This window comes from Canis aureus, chromosome 4 (assembly GCF_053574225.1).
Source record: "Canis aureus isolate CA01 chromosome 4, VMU_Caureus_v.1.0, whole genome shotgun sequence".
Lineage (NCBI taxonomy): Eukaryota > Metazoa > Chordata > Mammalia > Carnivora > Canidae > Canis > Canis aureus.
In genome coordinates this window covers 73,422,003-73,440,947 of record NC_135614.1, presented here as the reverse complement: position 1 = coordinate 73,440,947, position 18,945 = coordinate 73,422,003, and the positions used below count along the sequence as shown (strand labels likewise).

General features: G+C 41.7%; 1 protein-coding gene and 1 long non-coding RNA gene across 20 annotated transcripts in view; one reads left to right on the top strand and one right to left on the bottom strand.

Moving 5' to 3' along the window:
• LOC144312979 (uncharacterized) overlaps window positions 1–18,945 on the top strand; it is a 61,083-nt gene continuing 42,138 nt past the window's right edge. Inside the window, exons 1-3 of the long non-coding RNA XR_013378622.1 lie at window positions 1–313; window positions 8,244–8,430; window positions 9,843–9,962. This is a non-coding gene — a long non-coding RNA (uncharacterized LOC144312979). The remainder of the gene's footprint in view (window positions 314–8,243; window positions 8,431–9,842; window positions 9,963–18,945) is intronic.
• CPLANE1 (ciliogenesis and planar polarity effector complex subunit 1) overlaps window positions 10,132–18,945 on the bottom strand; it is a 137,599-nt gene continuing 128,785 nt past the window's right edge. For 13 of the 19 annotated variants that reach the window (XM_077896176.1, XM_077896179.1, XM_077896182.1 and 10 more), the window contains 7 exons: window positions 18,379–18,437; window positions 17,367–17,534; window positions 16,506–16,630; window positions 14,454–14,543; window positions 12,371–12,454; window positions 11,396–11,571; window positions 10,132–10,945 (listed from right to left, as the gene is read on the bottom strand). In XM_077896176.1, the coding sequence (XP_077752302.1) occupies window positions 10,778–10,945; window positions 11,396–11,571; window positions 12,371–12,454; window positions 14,454–14,543; window positions 16,506–16,630; window positions 17,367–17,534; window positions 18,379–18,437 (870 nt within the window). In that variant the 3' untranslated portion in view covers window positions 10,132–10,777. The other 6 variants (XM_077896180.1, XM_077896196.1, XM_077896189.1 and 3 more) reach the window with 5 other exon arrangements.

Sequence of the window (18,945 nt, the reverse complement as noted above, 5' to 3'; positions counted from 1 at the left end):
AGACACTCAACAGCTGAGCCACCCAGGCACCCCTATGGAAGCTTATTTAAAGAAACCCGTAATTGGGGCACCTGGCTGGCTCAGTCAGAAATTATAACATGTGACTCTTGATCTCAGGGTAATGAGTTTGAATGTCACATTGAGCACAAAGATTACTTTTTTAAAAAATCGAATTGTCTTTTGTGTCCATTTAGATCATCAGAATGTTTGGTTAAGCAGGGACATGAGGGATGGAATTCTGAAAGTGGAGACAGCACTTTGTGGAAAAACTGGCTTGTGAGGAGTACAGTATCAGAAGATGAAGTTATAGAAAGTAAGCGAGCTAAGTATATACTTTCCAGAACTTAAATTTTAATGTGTAGGCATTGGAAACACTTTAAGCAAGGGATTAGTAAAAGCTCACTCTGGCTTCTACATAGAGGGTAGATTTGAGGGTGTCAAGAAAAGGATACTTATTAATGCAATCATCTCCGATGGTGAGAGCCTGAAGAGGATGATGATGGCAGTGTAGGGGTAAGGAGAAGATCAGAGAGACTGCAGATCTATTTAGGAAATAAAAATAGCAGGACCTGACAGTTAACTGACTGAGGTCAAAGAAGACAGAGGTGTTGCGGATAGCTATCAGGTTTCTCTACTTTCAATTTTTATGTTTAGACATGTTGGAAGTGAATATCTCTGGGATGTTCAGATGATATCGAAAAGGTGGGAACATGACACCTTTGGTGGGGAACTCTGGGCTGAGACTGCACTTGGGACTGCTCAGCATGGAAGCTGTTGAATGAGCAACATAGAGCCAAGGGAGGAACCTTGGAGACTACAGACATTTAAGGTGCAACAGGAGGTCGAGTTTGTGGAGGAGACAGAAGAAATGAGTAGAGGGGGATGGGAAGAATCCAGAAGTCAGCAGTTCAAGAATTTCAAGGACAGAGAAAGGAACATGTGAAATGCAGCAATAAGATCAAGACTGAAAAACTATTGATCCTGCCATCCAAAATGTAAAGGGCAACCTTTAGGGAAAGTAGTTTCAGAAAGAATAAGAGCAAAGCCAATTACTTTGAGAAATGAGTGGGAGTCTTGTCAGGGAGAATGGCCAGTCAGGAAAGAGAAGCAGACACTGAAATGCTGAGTAGTGAAGCTGGAGAGAGAAGCAGGTAATAGAGGCCTGACAGGCCTCACTCTAGTTTGGAGGGGCTTTAACTAGTTATAATGTACTCCAGGTTGTGATTCAGAAAGATCCCTCACTGGCTACATTGTGGGCAACTGTGATGCTGCCCAAATGCATGATGGTGTTATTTTTCTCCAGTAGGGCTAGCTGCTCAACAAAGAGGTGATTTGTCTCTGAGCCAGGATTGGGAACAGGGAGTGGGGGTGGGGGCATAACTCAGCTAGATTGAGAGAAAAGGGAAGCATCAAGGTTCAGAGGCCTCCATGAAGTGGAAAAGCAAGTATAATGGGAGTAGCAGAAATGAAATAATGGGGTGATAAAGTCAGAGGAAGGAATGTGTGAGATTTCTGAAGTAGGGTGGTTCTGGAAACGAGGTGTAAGGGTGCAACTGTAGGAATGGATTAGTAAAGAGGTGATGTTTGGCATTGGAGAGAGATCAAGAAATTACAGGCTCTATCCTTTCCTGCACTTAAAACATTGGATTCTTCTTTCCTATCCTACTAACAATTTCTCTTAGGGATCATTTGGTACTGACACTGGTTATTATTAGTTTCTACAAATTTAATCACTTGCCAAGTATTTGCTGGGTGCTTACTATGAGCAATGAACTGTGCTGGACCAGTGGCAAGGAGTTTGTGTTCCAGTGGGAGAGACGAGAAATGAGCCACAAAGTACACAATTATATAGTTATTAACAATTGAAGAGAGTGCTTGAGAGGAAAAGTAACAATACATGAGAGTATGTAGCACTGAAGTCTGGAGGGCTGGGGGAGATAAGATAGGCTTCCTTCAAGTGAAACTAATCCTCAAAGCCTGAATGAAATAGCTATAAAAGGTATTAACAGGTACCAAACAGTGTTGGTTGAACCACTAAGAAATGGGAAATAATTTTTAATTCCTCCCAGCAATTCATCCCTTAGGGACATGATGGTTGAGGTATGAACTCTAAGAGGAAAAAATAGATAGAGGAAAGTGATGCAAGGAGAATATCAGATTGATGGCACCGCATATGCAAAGGTACTTTCTGAAGCTTCATGGTTCCCGGGGATGGCAGAGAGCAAGACAGAGTAGAATGAAGCTGATGACCTAGATGGGCTAAATTCATGCTTTTGTAGACCAGACCATGTTAAGGATGTCCTAAGAGCAATGGGAAACCACGAAAGAAATGAAGATGGGTGGGAGTAGAATAGGGATTTGCATTTGTGAAATCAGAGTTGCATTTCTAGATGCTCACTGGCTACAATTTATACAGTGATTGGAGGAGGCCATACGGTCCCTGTGAAAGATGGTGATAACTGGGTAGGGGTAGAGGTGGCAGGAGAAGTGGCCTCGTGTGTAATACTATTTAAGATGATGACCTGGGTCACATAGCTTTGGTTAGATACTGTTTAAGTTGTAATAAGGAGAGAATAGGTGTGAATTTCCTTAGTAAGATGCAGTGAGAAAAGCCTTCCTGGGTAGGTACCGCATAGAAGCAATGTGACTTACACAGGATTCATCTGGAGGACAGCCCAGGAGGAAGAACCACAATTTGAAGTGAGGAAAGGAATCAAAAGACGTGACATTATCCAAAAAGGAGAAAAGTAGCCTTGGTGGATTTCTGCATAGCTTGTAACTGTTCATTCAATCTTTAAAATCCAGCCTTTTATACAAAGTGATCCCAAGATAAACATTTTAATGAGACAGGCTTTTAATGCAATAATAGTTTCTATTGTTTACTGGTTTGATTTTTCTTTTTTTTTTTTTTTAAAGATTTTATTTATTTATTCATGAGAGACAGAGAGGAGAGAGAGAGGGAGAGAGAGAGGCAGAGGAAGAAGCAGGCTCCCTGCAGGGAGCCCGAAGTGGGACTGATCCAGAGTCTCCAGGGTCAGGCCCTGGGCTGAAGGCGGCGCTAAACTGCTGAGCCACCCGGGCTGCCCTGGTTTGATTTTTCTAATTAAATTTAAATAAATAATCCCTTGTTCATAAAGGCAACCAATTTGAACTTTTTTACTCTTTATGTAGTTATATTTCTAAAGAATGTACTATTACAATTTATTAATTCTGGACTATGTATTGTGACCTATTAACTTTTTTATGAAGGATAAGGACTTAGTTCTTATGCTCCTCCCGTCTCCTCCTAGTATGGATATCACTATATTTACTGAGCATTTATGTAATAGAAAACGATGTAAATATTGTTCAATCGGAGCCAGCATTTAGTGTACTAGATGAATGTTTTCTTTCTTGTGCACCCTTTAGTGAAAACGCTTTGCTTTTCACTCACAGAAGTTCCACGTAGTAACTGGTAATTCTTTTGGAGTGCTCTGTTGTATCATTGGAGTCTCCTCCCCACTCTTACTCCCAAACCCCAGCCCTGTTCCTCCACCAAGAAAGTCCTTCCTCTAGCTCTCTGTCCTAACGTCTTGCACCAGTATGGACTGATTTTCCAGGACTGCTGCAAAGGTGTTGTACCAGACTTTCCCTACCCCTCTTCTGATTGAATTCAGAACCTGTGTCTGGAATCTGTGCCTTCCTCCTTTCTGCCTAAAATGTTCCTTTGCTTGAGCATAGCCTGCCATAGCTTCCTAAGACTGAACACATAGAGACAAACTTGAGTTATTAATCGTTTGAGAATGTCTTTATTCTCACCTTATAATTGATAACTGGGTATAGAATTCTGAATTGAAAATTTTCCCTTTGAAATCACTTTCATTATAATCTCACCTGTGCTGTTGCTGTTAAAAGGGCTGATACCATACTGATCACTGTTCCTTTGTATACAACTTGTGTTTTCCCTCTAGAAGCTTTTAGGATATTTTGTGTATTTCCCATATTCTAAAATTTCACTATGATGTCCCTTAATGGAGGTCTTTAAAACTAATTTTGTTTTTTGTTTTTTTTTTTTTAAGATTTCATTTATTCATTCATGAAAGACACAGAGAGAGAGGCAGAGACACAGGCAGAGAGAGAAGCAGGCTCCATGCAGGGAGCCCGATGCGGGACTTGATCCGAGGACTCCAGGATCATGCCCTGGGCCAAACCGCTGAGCCACCAGGGCTGGCCCAAAACTCATTTTGTAGGGCACATATAGACTTTTAAATCATTTAATCTGTGTCCTTAGCCATGGAGAATTTTTATGATCTCTTCCCCTTTAGTTTCCTTTTTTTTTTTTAAGCTCAGTGTGGGGCTCAAACCCATGACACTGAGATAAAGAGTCACATGCTCTACTGACTGAGCCAGCCAGGCACCCTGCCGCCCCCCTTAAGTTTCTTTAGTGTCTCTGTAGTTTCTGTTAGGTAATCCTCCTGGGCTGATCTTCTCAGTTGTTGATGTTGTTCATTTGAGAGACAGAGTAGGTGGCAGAGGGGCGAGAGAATCTCACAGACTCAGGGCTCCATCTCATGATCCTGAGATCATGGCCCAAGCAGAAATCAAGAGTCCATCACCTAACTAACTGAGCCACCCAGGCTCCCCTTCTCAGTTATTTTTTGCCTGTTAGAGTTTGGGGGTGGGGGTGGAGGGTCTTTTGACTATCTTTGAGAGTTTTTCAACTTTATCTTTTAACTCTTCCATGAAATGTTTTATTTCAGTTGTATTTTAAATTTCAAAGAGTTTCTTCTTGTTCTTTGATTGTTCCTCTTGTACAGTAACTTATTCTTATTGTTGAATTCAATATCCCCTTATATCTGTCAGATTAAAAAGTAGATTTCTCATTTGGCATTTAGAGGCCTGAGCTCAAGTCACAGCCAATGCACCATATGTTCAGATTTAAGGAGGCTGATAAAATCACATTCCTCACCTTTCAAGTTCTGATTAGAATTATAAACTGGAGTCTGAAAGATAGAGGTAAAATTACGTTTTATTGTCAATAGAGCCAGAGTAGAGAACATATTGTAGCCTGGACCTGCAACTACAAGCAGGCTTGCTGTCATCTGCCCCAAATCTAGACCTTGAGATCCATCTGCCATGTGGATTTTGCAAGGTAAATAATCTACTCAGCCTACCAAAGGAGAAATTGCTGCCTGTCACTCCAAAGCACCACCAACAGGGGCAGAAATGAAAGTCACGAATACACCTTTTGAGGTTTTTTTTTTTTTTTTTAAGTTTGGTTTTAGTAATCTCTACACCCCACAAGGGTCTCAAACTCACGTCCCCAAGATCAATAGTCTAATGCTCTTCTGACTGAGGCAACTAGGTGCCTCACAAATATACTTGTATTTAAGATTTTATTTTTTTAAATGATCTCTACACCCAATGTGGGGCTTAAACTTAGAACCCCATGATCAAGAATTGCATGCTTCACTAACTAAGCCAGCCAGGCACCCCTTCATTTGGTTGGTTGGTTTTTTAAGATTTTTAAAAATTTATTCATGAGAGACAAAGAGAGAGGCAGAGTCATAGGCAGAGGGAGAAGCAGGCTCCCTGTAGGGAGCCTGATGTGGGACTTGATCCTGGGACTCCTGGATCACCCCCTGAGCCGAAGGCAGACACTCAACCGCTGAGCCACCCAGGCGTCCCCCCTTCACTTGGGTTTTAACTCATGTATTGCACTCATTTTAAACATGGGAATCAATTGATATTGAACTCATGACATTCACCAATCAAATAAAAATCCTCAACAGAAACTACGTATGGAAATGTAGGAATAGGGTTTCCTTTAGTCATTGAGTATTCCAATTTGTTTCAAAAAACAAATGTTTCTCTGGGTGCCTAGCTGGGTCAGTCTATAGAGCCCCACATTGGGTGTGGAGATTACACAAAAATAAATAAGACACATTTAGTTCCTATATGACCTGTTCTATTATTTTGCCCATTTAACTCGACCCTTCATGATGAAGACTTTCTCCATGTGTCTGGTGATACCTGACCTTTCAGGTTTTATTTTTTTAAAGATTTTATTTATTTATCATGAGAACACAGAGAGGCAGAGACACAGGCAGAGGGAGAAGGCTCCATGCAGGAAGCCCGATGTGGGAATCGATCCTGGGACCCAGGGATCATGCCCTGAGCCAAAGGCAGATGCTCAACCGCTGAGCCACCCGGGCATCTCACCTTTCAGGTTTCAGAGCAAAGTACCAAAAGGTTTATTGAGGTTCTGAGTGTATAGGTAGGTGGATTTCACCTGGGGGAATCCTTTTCTGTAAAAGGCCAGGAAATAAGTATTTTAGTCTTTACAAATCATCACTGTCTCCAGGTTGCGAGTTCAAGCCCTGCATTGGGATCCACTCTGGGCATGGATCCTGCTTAAGAAATAGATGCCTTAATTTCCAAGAGCAGAGAGTAGGCCAGGCTTGCTGATACCTGCTCTAAGGTGATCAGCTAGAAAGCTGGACTTCTGCCTAGGATCATGTTTTTAAAGACCCTATAGAGAAAATTTCCCTTCAGCTCAGCAACTCCTGTCACAGATCTTGGCCCCCCAGCCCACATATATAGGAAAAGGCTGGGCCATTCATTCCCAACTCACAAACCAACTTTACCTAACAGGAATTTTCCCTCTCACTTACTGCCCTGATCAAATACTTATATGGAAAGGAAAGCATTAGTTTCTACCAAGGGTCTCCTTCATTGCATAGGGCCACAGTCCAGAAGCTGAACACAAATGGTCAGCGTACAGCAATGCTTACAGGAAAGTAGGGTTCTGGAGAGCTACCCAGTGTGACTTCTGAGCAATTGTCAAGTGCATTTTCTTTTTTCTCGTATGTCCTCAGCAAGGTCCAAGGTTTGATTTCTTAGAGAAAAGCTAGGCAACACATAAAGCAGAGTACCTAATAATTATTTGTTGACATATGGAAAATTGTATAAGCAATAACGGCTTGTCATTAGTCCAACATTTATCAGGTATGGACACTGACTGGAAACAATGGGTGCTGAAGTGAGAAAGTAGGAAAGTCTGAAATCATTTTTTTTTTTTAATTTTTAAAGATTTGAGAGAGAAAGAGCACACAGGCAGGAGAGGGAAGGAGGAGCAGAGGGCAAAGCACGCTCCCCAGTGAGCAGGGAGCCCAATGTGGAGCTCAGTCCCAGGACCCCAGGATCATGACCTGAGCCGAAGGCAGATGCTTAACTGAGCCACCCAGGGAACCTTAAATTCAGTGTTTTAAATCCAGGTTCAAGTATGTAGCTTCTTGGCAGAAGCCTTGAGCTTCCTTTGCTGGTGCATCCCAAGTTCACCCAGAATCCTTTGGTTCAGTGATAACACCATGTTAACTGCGGTATAACATTTTTTTTAATTTTTTAAAATATTTTTTAAAGATTTTATTTATTCATGAGAGACACAGAGAGAGAGAGAGAGAAAGAGAGGCAGAGATACAGGCAGAGGAAGAAGCAGGCTCCATGCAGGGAGCCCCACGTGGGACCTGATCCCGGGTCTCCAGGATCACGCCCTGAGCTGAAGGTGGCGCTAAACCTCTGAGCCCCCAGAGCTGCCCTTCTTTCTTTTCTTAAAAAAAGAATTTTTTAATTTATTCATTCATGAGAGACACACAAAGAGAGGCAGAGACACAGGCAGAGGGGGAAGCAGGCTCCCTCCGGGGAGCCCGATGCGGGACTCGATCCCAGGATCACGACCTGAGCTGAAGGCAGATGCTCAACCACTGAGCCACCCAGGCGTCCCTGTAATAACATTTTCTGATAAAATGTGAACAAAGTTAAGATTCAGTTTTGAGAAACTGGGAACAGTTTTGATAACTAGAGATATTTCCCAAGTATGATGTTTAAAATCCATATATGGAAAGTGCTTCCCTTTAATCCACGTATGGAGGGCATGAAGTCTAGACCCTTCCTCAGAAGGATCTAAAACACTTCTTTGGATGATTCCTCTGTGTTTAGATATACTAAGCAAAGTCATCATATTGCAGGGTTGTTTTTTTTTTAAGATTTTATTTATTCATTCATGAGAGACACAGGCTTGATCCCAGGACTCCAGGATCACACCCTGGGCTGAAGGCGGCCCTAAACCGCTGGGCCACCAGGGCTGCCCCATATTGCAGTTTTTTTTTTTAAGGCTGAGGATGTACTCTAGTTAGGGGGTGAGACTCCCTATGGTTATCAGTCCTCTGCTGATATTCTCTGTCCTGTTCATCCTTCATTTTCAGGTTTACTGTGTGGATCTTCCCTAAGAGAAGACTTCTCCTTCCACCTATGACAGAGGAACTGCTACCTGACTAGTCTACCTGTCTCAACCACAAAGCTGGGCAAAATTATGTGTGAGGACACTGCTGTTAGACATTAGACACCATGCAGCACAAAACAGTGATCCTAGAGAGAAGGGATACTCATGAGGTAAGTCTCCAAATGCCTCACTGTTTACTTAAGGACAGGATTCTGATGACTCCAACATAATGAGCTAGAGTCCAAGCACATCACTGTGATCCTACTAAGCTGAAGAGGCAGAGAGCAGAGGTTAGAGTGGTAACAGTGGCTGGAACCTACAGGGCAAGGCAACAGAGAAGGAAGCTGCACAGAGAGGATCCCCAGAGGCCTGTGTGTGGATGAGGGGGAGCTGCTCGTATTGGTAAGGAGTACTGAGGAGACCCAGCAAGTAGTTACTACAAGGTTGAGAGCCAGCAGACACAGCAGAGGTTGAGCCTTGCCGGGGCTCCTCCTAGCACCTCCTCAATCCTCCAGGCATCCAGGCTCGACACCAGAAGGACCCATCTTAGAAGTGAAGATCTTGCCCTAAAGTAAGGGCTACAAAAAATACGCTTCAATAATGAGGGTAAAAAAAATATACAGTTCCATCAATGAAACCTGAAAGCATTAGTTGCCTGAAGATCTCTATTATATATAAGAAATGCTAATGAAGGCAGCCCAGGTGGCTCAGGGGTTTAGCGCTGCCTTCAGCCCAGGGCCTGATCCTGGAGACCCAGGATCGAGTCCCACATCAGGCTCCCTGCATGGAGCCTGCTTCTCCCTCTGCCTGTGTCTCTGCCTCTCTTTCTCTCTGTCTCTCATGAATGAATGAATGAATGAATGAATGAATGAATAAATAAAATCTTTAAAAAAAGAAAAAGAAATGCTAATGATCTTCAGGCTGAAGGGAAATACTAGATAGACATCTGAAACTACAGGAAGACATGAAAAAGCACTGGAAATGATGCTTGCCTTAAAAGACAACTGAATGTTTAAATCAGAACAGGAGCAGGCAGGTAAAAGGGATTATACTATTTGTAAAAACCCCTTTGTTTCTGAAGTCGTGTTTAATGTCGAGTTGGTAAGTGAAGGGTGCACGTTGTTAGCCCTAACGCAGCAGCTCTCAAACTTCGTGTTCTGTTTATACTCAAAAATTATTGAGGGTCCTAAAGAGCTTTTGTTTATGTGTGGATATATCTGTGAATATGTATCATGTTAGAAATTAAAACTGAGAAAAATCTTAAATATTTTTAATTACAATGACCCACTCAATGTTTAATTTTTGAGAGAGAGAGAGAACACACATGCACAAGCAGGAGCAGAGGGAGAGGGCGACAGAGAATCTTAAGCAGGCTCCATGCCCAATGCAGAGCCGAACGTGGGGTTCAATCTCAGGACCCTGAGATTGTGACCTGAGCTGAAGCAAGAGTCAGACGCTTAATTGACTGAAACACCCAAGTGCCCTCCACCCCACCCTGTTCAATGTTTATAACACATTTTTACAAAAGTAACTCTTTTCCAAAATAAAACTAGAAGAGTGGCTTTGTTTTGTAATTTTACAGATCTCTTTAAAGTATGGCCTTAATGGAAGACAGCCAAATTCTCATACCTGCTTCTGCACTCAGCCTGTTACAGGATGTTGTTCTGGTTGAAGTACATGAAAACAATATGGCCCCACACAGGTATGTGGTTGGAAAAGGAGGTATATTTAATAGCCTTTTCAGACAATATTATTCTTTGATACTACACCAAAAATTGACGAGTGATTTTTTCAAAAAGATGAGTTTTTTCTCATAAAAATTGTCTCCCAAATTATGATACTGGGACAACACCAGAAACTACCCAGGTCTCCACACCATGGTTTTTACAAAGTTTACATGAGCCTTCTGGAATCAGTAACCCAAAGCAAGGCTTTGCAGGCTGCAGGGTGCAGGATAGGTCTGGCTTATTTAAAAGTCCAGCATTGCTGGAAAGTGCCTGGTTTCTTTGGCTCCTGGGCCAGGTTTACCCAGGTGAATTTTAGGCTATGCTATAAAATGGAGTTCATTATCGAATCTTAGGGTGACATTGTGACTTTCTTCTCCTCAATGAAAGATTCTTTTTTTCCAGCAGATTTATCCATATAAGTTTTGTTTTTCAAGACTCACGGGGTAGTAAAGGAGGAGACAAAACAAAAGATTTTTATTGAAAGTAACTTAAATATATAAACTTGAAAAAAATGAAAAGTACCTTTCAAGTCATTTTAAAAATTGTGTTAAAGATAAATCCAAAAGCACGTAATGATCTATAGTTAAACAACCCTTTCCCTATGAAGGCAAAATTATTGAGAAGTGTTTATTTTCCCTCTTGAAATGGCTAATCCAGGTAATAATATGGCTGTAGGTGGTCTATTCACATTGCTTCCTTCACTGCTTCTCTCTTTTAAACACACAAATCTTTCAGAACTACTATCACTGAGCTGCTGGCCTTTGCTTGGAAACAGAATGATACTTGGATCTTACAGGCCCAAGGCCCAGTGGACAGACAGGCTCTTGTCCTCCACGCTGGCCACCATGTCTTCAATGGCCTTCCAGTCAAGCTTGCTGAGGATGCTGCCAGTACTCTCAGACACACTGTCGATGCCACCAAAAAGAGGCTCTCGCTCTTCTTCAGTTGCTGACAAGTCCTATCAAATTAAGAAAGGTAGTAAGTTGTGGTCCAAGCCTGAGAAAAAAAATAAATGGAACATGAACTAAGCTTTCCAAAGGTTCTAGAGTTGCTCATCCACCAACTGGTGAAGCACACCAGGGCAGTGGTTGCCCAGCACATCTAGATTGACAACAAGCTGAACATCATCTGACACAACTAGATGTTGGCACCAGGTCTGAAGAATGGACACAATGGATTTTTATACTTGTAATAGAAATATCTGTTCTTACTTTTTTGATATTGTTTAATACAAATTCAAGGAAAATTCTGAAAGATAAACGCTACAGTACTAAGCCAAAAGTACAGATGCTCTGAATTACTACTTCAATCTTGCAGTATCTCCACATTTCACAAAAAACAAAAAACAGTAACAACTGGAGAACACAGAGAAATCACTAAGCAAACTTAAATCCGGAACAATGCTTACTTGTAGAAGGGAACTGTGACTCTCGCGAAGAACCGTACGGATGTCTGAAGGTACCGTCCAGGGACTCACCACGGTCTCCTCTCTCTCGTACTCTATACATACCTGTTTTGATTGAGGCGAAAGTTCTGCACTAATGTGATTTTTTGTACACTGCAGGCGACATGGAGCACCAGAACCTTTCAAGGGAAAAGGACAAAGCTACATGGGACTAAGTCATCTATATTTTTTTTTTGTTTATTCTGACTTTTATCATCAAATCTGAGGGAGTCACATTTTACCTAATAATTGAAGTTTTTAAGATTTAAGAAATCTCTGCAATTCAAGATGGGGCTCGAACTCACAACCCTGAGATCAAGAGTCACTCCACCAATTGAGCCAGCCAGGTGGCCCTTACCTGATCTTTGAATCACAAGGTCTTGGATATGGTTTTTAATAATTTCTGCCCTGTCAGTGTGACGGAAGAAAACGGAATTCTGGCCACCTCTTGATTTTAAAAAATAACAGGAACCTCTAGGACAAGGAGGAGAGGCTGCATATAGAACTGTGGAGAAGTTCCAACCACAGAGTTGGGTGAATGCACACTGTGGTGAAAAGCAAAACAGCTAGTAAAACAAAAACTTGAGATTGAAGGGTAATAAAGAATAATATTTTAACCACGAGGGTAGGCGGTCTCTCCAAGGTAGACAGAAACAAATGGAGATGGGGTGCTGAGGTGGTTGCTCCAACCAGTCAGGCTGTGAAAGAGATCAGCAAAGGCTATAACCACCAACTAATGCCACCCCCACTTCTGCTACAATTAATTTGTTAATTAGACTTTGATACTCATCAAATGAACATAATTATTGCCATCCAAAAACAACGACAAAATCATCACCAAAATCAAGAACTTAAAGTTAACGGTTCTGCATTTTAGGATAAATCTTTACCTGTGGGGAATCTATACACCTTGAGAAACTGTCCCTGGCCTTCTCTCACCTTGCTTTCTGCAGGGATGGCTTTGTAATTTCCTCCTTTTCAGATCAGAGTGTATCGCTCTAGGATTTGTTCGGGATATCCAATCTTAAAATACAATATCAAACAATGCTGTGAAACTGTGCATGTGCAAAGCTTTCCAAGTTTGGGTGTTCATGCCCCAGTGTGGACAGTGGACGCTTTCTAAGGTAAAAGGTCAGTGATATATTAAGAAGAAACCCCACAGTGGAAACTAGGCTGGCAAGCACACCAGCTGCCCTCGAAGAAAGCACTCTCTGTAGGACAGTGACCACCACCGCCCAATTTCTTTATAGCACATAAACAATGTTTACAGTGAGGAATCTGAAACTGAACAGTAAAACTGAATCCATCACCTGTACCACCCTCAGAAGGAAACCCTGTTCCTCCTTGTGCTCTACCTGTGTCAGTCCGTGGGCCATACTCTAGACACACAGCCATGCTAGACACTTGGAGTCCTACCCAATTTCATCCTGTCACAGGCAGGGCTACTCCTGGACAATGAAAGAAATACTTCTGTTTGCCTTTCTATGGGCAAGGCCCCATGCGAGATCATAATTCACTTCAAGAACACAAAACCCTGGATCTCTGGAGCTTTCATAAATATAATACCAGGGTACATATCAGTTCAACTTATTTTTAGGGGCAACATTGTATTTTGGGGTATTTTATCTGTTAAACTAACACTGCTAAATATTTGTTTAGAAAAGAAGGAAACAGCTTTGGAGTACTCTAAACTAGAAAAAAATTTTACAAAAGATGAAAGATTAAAATGAGAGACTTTAAAAGAAAAGAAGTCTGGGATGATACAATTAAAAGCACAGCAAGTGATGCTTCTAGGACTCATATTGATCCTAATAACTACAGCCTTGAGTTTTAATGCACTCAGTGGGGGAAAACTATGGAAAAAGAACCTAAGAGAATTTCCAGGAAATACAGACATCAACAGTCAAACCTGACAAGTTAAACAGCAGACACCGCTGAATGGAGAGGCAGTAAAGTGGAAGACGTGTCTGCAGGGGAAGAGGGCGGCACCGGATGACAGGCAGAGGGAGGAATAGACTCATTCAGGTCTCATCATTTTTATAGTGCACGTAATCAGTGTGTTCATCATTACACCTACCAAAGTTAGTTATTTTCTGTAAATTAGGATAACGCCACAGAGCTCACTCAGTTAATGTAAGACGAGGTAAGGTCATGCTCAGGCTGTGTTCACACAATGCCCGGCATCCAGGAAGTCCTCTGTACTGTTAGCTGGTGTCATTGTCCTAAGGGGGTCCAAGCAGGCCCCTGTACTTCCCAAAGCCTCCGTGGCTTCAGCTGTAAGATGGGGATGACAGCGGCCCTGTTTATCTACCAAGGCTGTTTCAGAGAGCTCACAGGAGAATAAGGTGGAAGTGCTTTTGAAATGGTGAAGAATAACATGGGGTGAGGAGGGGGCCAGGGCTGGATCTTAATTCGTAGGAATTAAGATCATGACCACTTCCTCTCTAGTTGATCAGAGCACAGCTGATTTGGAATCCCCAAACTCATGGGCCTGTGTGCTGCATGACTGTGACAGAGGCCCCCTCCTGAATTACTGGTTTTTATGTTCAGTTCTGCGCTAAGCCCATGTTTTCACTTTTTTTTTTTAAAGATTTATTTATTTATTTATTCATGAGAAACAGAGAGAGAGAGAGAGATGCAGAGACACAGGCAGAGGGAGAAGCAGGCTCCATGCAAGGAGCCCGATGTGGGACTTGATCTCTGGTCTCCATGATCACACCCTGGGCTGCAGGCGGTGCTAAACCGCTGTGCCACCAGGGCTGCCCCTGTTTTCACTTTTATAATCCGTATTTTCCAGGTAGGAAAATTGAGGCTTTTACAAATGGGTTAGGAATGTGCTCAAAGCTAAAGAGTAAGTGCTGGGTTAAGGTTCCAAAGAGAGCTAATGCCACACCCTGTTCCCTAAACCCCTGGACCACACAGCTGTACCCCTCATTCTAAAATCTGTATTTGAAATTTCTAAGAGTGTTATGATTTTGAAAAAATGTAAGTTGAAGAACTTTTCTCTTTATTCATCCCTTACCTTTTTGGAAGGTAACTGGAGAAGGCACAGCCTTTCTTGCTGCCACATTGGCCCCACCTCCTTTATTCTGTATGGTAAAAGTAGCAGTTCCTATAAAAATGAGCAAACTTCTTTAGGTTCCTGTATGCACACCATGATTTTTCACATGTTGTACTGTAAATCCTTTGAGGTCGGAAACTTTTTTTTTTAATTTATTTTTTATTGGTGTTCAATTTACTAACATACAGAATAACCCCCAGTGCCCGTCACCCATTCACTCCCACCCCCCGCCCTCCTCCCCTTCTACCACCCCTAGTTCGTTTCCCACAGTTAGGAGTCTTTACGTTCTGTCTCCCTTTCTGCTATTTCCCACACATTTCTTCTCCCTTCCCTTATATTCCCTTTCACTATTATTTATATTCCTCACATGAATGAGAACATATAATGTTTGTCCTTCTCCAATTGACTTACTTCACTCAGCATAATACCCTCCAGTTCCATCCATGTTGAAGCAAATGGTGGGTATTTGTCGTTTCTAACGGCTGAGTAATATTCCATTGTGTACATAAACCACATCTTCTTTATCCATTCATCTTTCAATGGACACCGAGGCTCCTTCCACAGTTTGGCTATTGTGGCCATTGCTGCTAGAAACATCGGGGTGCAGGTGTCCCGGCGTTTCATTGCATCTGTATCTTTGGGGTAAATCCCCAACAGTGCAATTGCTGGGTCGTAGGGCAGGTCTATTTTTAACTCTTTGAGGAACCTCCACACAGTTTTCCAGAGTGGCTGCACCAGTTCACATTCCCACCAACAGTGCAGGAGGGTTCCCCTTTCTCCACATCCTAACATCTGTGGTTTCCTGCCTTGTTAATTTGCGCCATTCTCACTGGTGTGAGGTGGTATCTCATTGTGGTTTTGATTTGTATTTCCCTGATGGCAAGTGATGCAGAGCATTTTCTCATGTGCGTGTTGGCCATGTCTATGTCTTCCTCTGTGAGATTTTTCTTCATGTCTTTTGCCCATTTCATGATTGGATTGTCTGTTTCTTTGCTGTTGAGTTTAATAAGTTCTTTATAGATCTTGGAAACTAGCCCTTTATCTGATACGTCATTTGCAAATATCTTCTCCCATTCTGTAGGTTGTCTTTGAGTTTTGTTGACTGTATCCTTTGCTGTGCAAAAGCTTCTTATCTTGATGAAGTCCCAATAGTTCATTTTTGCTTTTGTTTCTTTTGCCTTCGTGGATGTATCTTGCAAGAAGTTACTGTGGCCAAGTTCAAAAAGGGTGTTGCCTGTGTTCTTCTCTAGGATTTTGATGGAATCTTGTCTCACATTTAGATCTTTCATCCATTTTGAGTTTATCTTTGTGTATGGTGAAAGAGAGTGGTCTAGTTTCATTCTTCTGCATGTGGATGTCCAATTTTCCCAGCACCATTTATTGAAGAGACTGTCTTTCTTCCAATGGATAGTCTTTCCTCCTTTATCGAATATTAGTTGACCATAAAGTTCAGGGTCCACTTCTGGATTCTCTATTCTGTTCCATTGATCTATGTGTCTGCTTTTGTGCCAGTACCACACTGTCTTGATGACCACAGCTTTGTAGTACAACCTGAAATCTGGCATTGTGATGCCCCCAGATACGGTTTTCTTTTTTAAAATTCCCCTGGCTATTCGGGGGACAGACAGAAATCCTGATATTGATCTAGTACATCCTGATATCAGAACTTGATTTGTGAAAAATGCCTACCTCTTTAGCCAGACACACAAAAGAAACAGATTCCCAAATAAGTCATATCTAAATATTGACTGTTCAATTCTATTACAAAAAGATCATTAGTTTAAAAAAGATTTCTGTGATCTTCCTATTTCAAAGCAATGGAACAAACAAAATCCCAGCACAGGTAAGTTTTTATCAATCCTGCAGCTTGCATTCTGCTGAGAGGAGAACTGCTTTTCACTAAAATTTCATTTTACTAATGCAAACCAACTCTGGAGACAAGGAGTCCACCAAATTATACAAAATTTTTGTTTTCAAATTATACAAAATTTTAAAAAAAGGTCAGAGTCTTACCATGTGGCCAAGGAGGGCCTTGAGGATGCCCCAGAGGTTTCCCCTTTCGGATATAACTCGGTCTGGATATGTATCTGAATTTTCCAGGTTGATTTGTTGGAATATTGTGACCATATTTATTCTCTCTACAGTAGAAATTACATAATTATTACATTCCTAGAATCTCAGTAATAAACTATATTTCAAAAAGCCCAAATTCTAGCTCAGATTAATATATTCATTTGACGTTGCTTTTTCTATACCTCAGTGATAACATTTCGTGTTTTGACAATTCTCAACAAATTATTCTTCATATCTCACACCTTAAACTTCATTTGTTTGTTCAAAGAAATTGGTTATCTATTTTAAATTGCCTATGTATTTGGCAGTTATGTATTTTTAGTACCCTGTTTTATTTTAGAAAAGATTCGAGGGAGTCTGTGCTATTTTGAGTAGACCCCAAATTATACATACACAAGTAGTCTGATTACATGTGGGTTCGTGTTGGGAAGAGATGGCGGAGAGGCGAGGACTGTTTCTGCAAGAGTGGAGCCAAGGGGAGAAACAGGGAGAACAGTTAGGTGGCAAATTACAGAAAAGGAGGAAACAGAATTGAACGGATATCAAAATTGCATTGATATCCAGTATGCCGGAGTGCACTGGCACATCTTACAGACGCAGTGCCATTTTTGTCTTTTTCCTTGGTGACTCTATAAACTTGTAAAGACCTCATAATTATGGGAACATGTTTTTCTTTACTTGATCATCGTACTTCTGAGCAGGGTAGATGCAAATATACTGGACGTGGGGGACAAAAGCACTAAATTCTGCTTACTGCACCTGACATAATCTTGCCGAATGACCTGCCAAACTTTGTCTTACCTTCTTGGAGAAAGGCAGTGTTGCTCTTGGGAAATTTGAGCAGCTCTGGGTTTGTGAGGCAAGGCTTTCTGTGCAGTTTTTGGTAGCTGTACTGATTCAGATAACAGTTCGTTCATCAGACTGTATGCTTGGGAGATCCGCTGATTATAGTGGTCCGCGAGTAACAACCTTCAAACAAAGAATTAAACAGCATTTAGTAAAAGACTCCTTTTCAGTTCATACTTCTAGAGGAAACGTAATGTTTGAAGATGTCCTAGCATTTGTTTTTTTTTTCAATGCTTTTCTTTTTTTTTTTTAATTTTTTATTTATTTATGATAGTCACAGAGAGAGAGAGAGAGAGAGAGAGGCAGAGACACAGGCAGAGAGAGAAGCAGGCTCCATGCACCGGGAGCCCGACGTGGGATTCGATCCCAGGTCTCCAGGATCGCGCCCTGGGCCAAAGGCAGGCGCCAAACTGCTGCGCCACCCAGGGATCCCTTCAATGCTTTTCAAATGCAAATTCATATTTCAGATTTCTGAAAACCATTAGGTGGAAATTTTTTTTTTTAAGATTTTATTTATTTATTCATGAGAGACACAGGGAGAGAGAGAGAGAGGCAGAGACACAGGCAGAGGGAGAAGCAGGCTCCATGCAGGGAGCCTGACGTGGGACTCGATCCCAGGTCTCCAGGATCATTCCCTGAGCTGAAAGGTGGCTCTAAACCACTGAGCCACCTGGGCTGCCCCCATTAGGTGGAAATTGAAGGTACCTATAGTTACGACCTTTTGGGTATTTTCAAAATACACCTACATATCTGGATTGGGGGAGGGAAGGCAACAGCAGAAATAAAAGCCTGAAAATTCAATGGAATAAATGATATTTGAAAGCGAATTCCTTAAAAGGCTCATGGAGTCTATTTTCCTTGCAGTTATCTCCCATGATTTTCTGTTTATGGACAGAAAGGGGCTATGTGAAGACTAGAGCTGGTCAGGCGTTGTCAATGCCTCGGGTGTGCAAACTGGGGAGCTCACCTGTCCTTTTCGTTCTTCATCTTTTGTCTCAGCCTGATTTCCCGTGAAGTCATGTAAAACTGCAGGAGAAATACCCAGTTAGTCTGTGATTGTTTAGTTCAAATAATTAAGCCACTGTGATGCAGGGAAAACATGAAAATTCCACTAACCAATTTTAATACCAAAGTTTTTTTTTTTTTAAGATTTTATTTATTTATTCCTGAGAGACACAGAGAGAAAGGCAGAGACATAGGCAGAGGGAGAAGCAAGCTCCCCATGGGGAGACCAATGCCGGACTCGATCCCCGGGCCCTGGGATCATGACCTGAGCTGAAGGCAGATGCTCAACCATTGAGCCACCCAGGCGTCCCTTAATAGGAGGTTAAAACGTCTTTTTGCCATTCAGGAAAACAGTGTAAAACACTGTCATATTTGATGAAGCTTCCTATCTCAGCACAAAACATGAAAATGTTAATAAAGCATCATGTAATTAAAATCTGGTTTAATAAGTGGGATGCAAAATCTATTTTAGTAGCTAAATTCATGTATTTTCTCAAAAGAAGAGAACCTTATCAGCTGCATTTAAAAT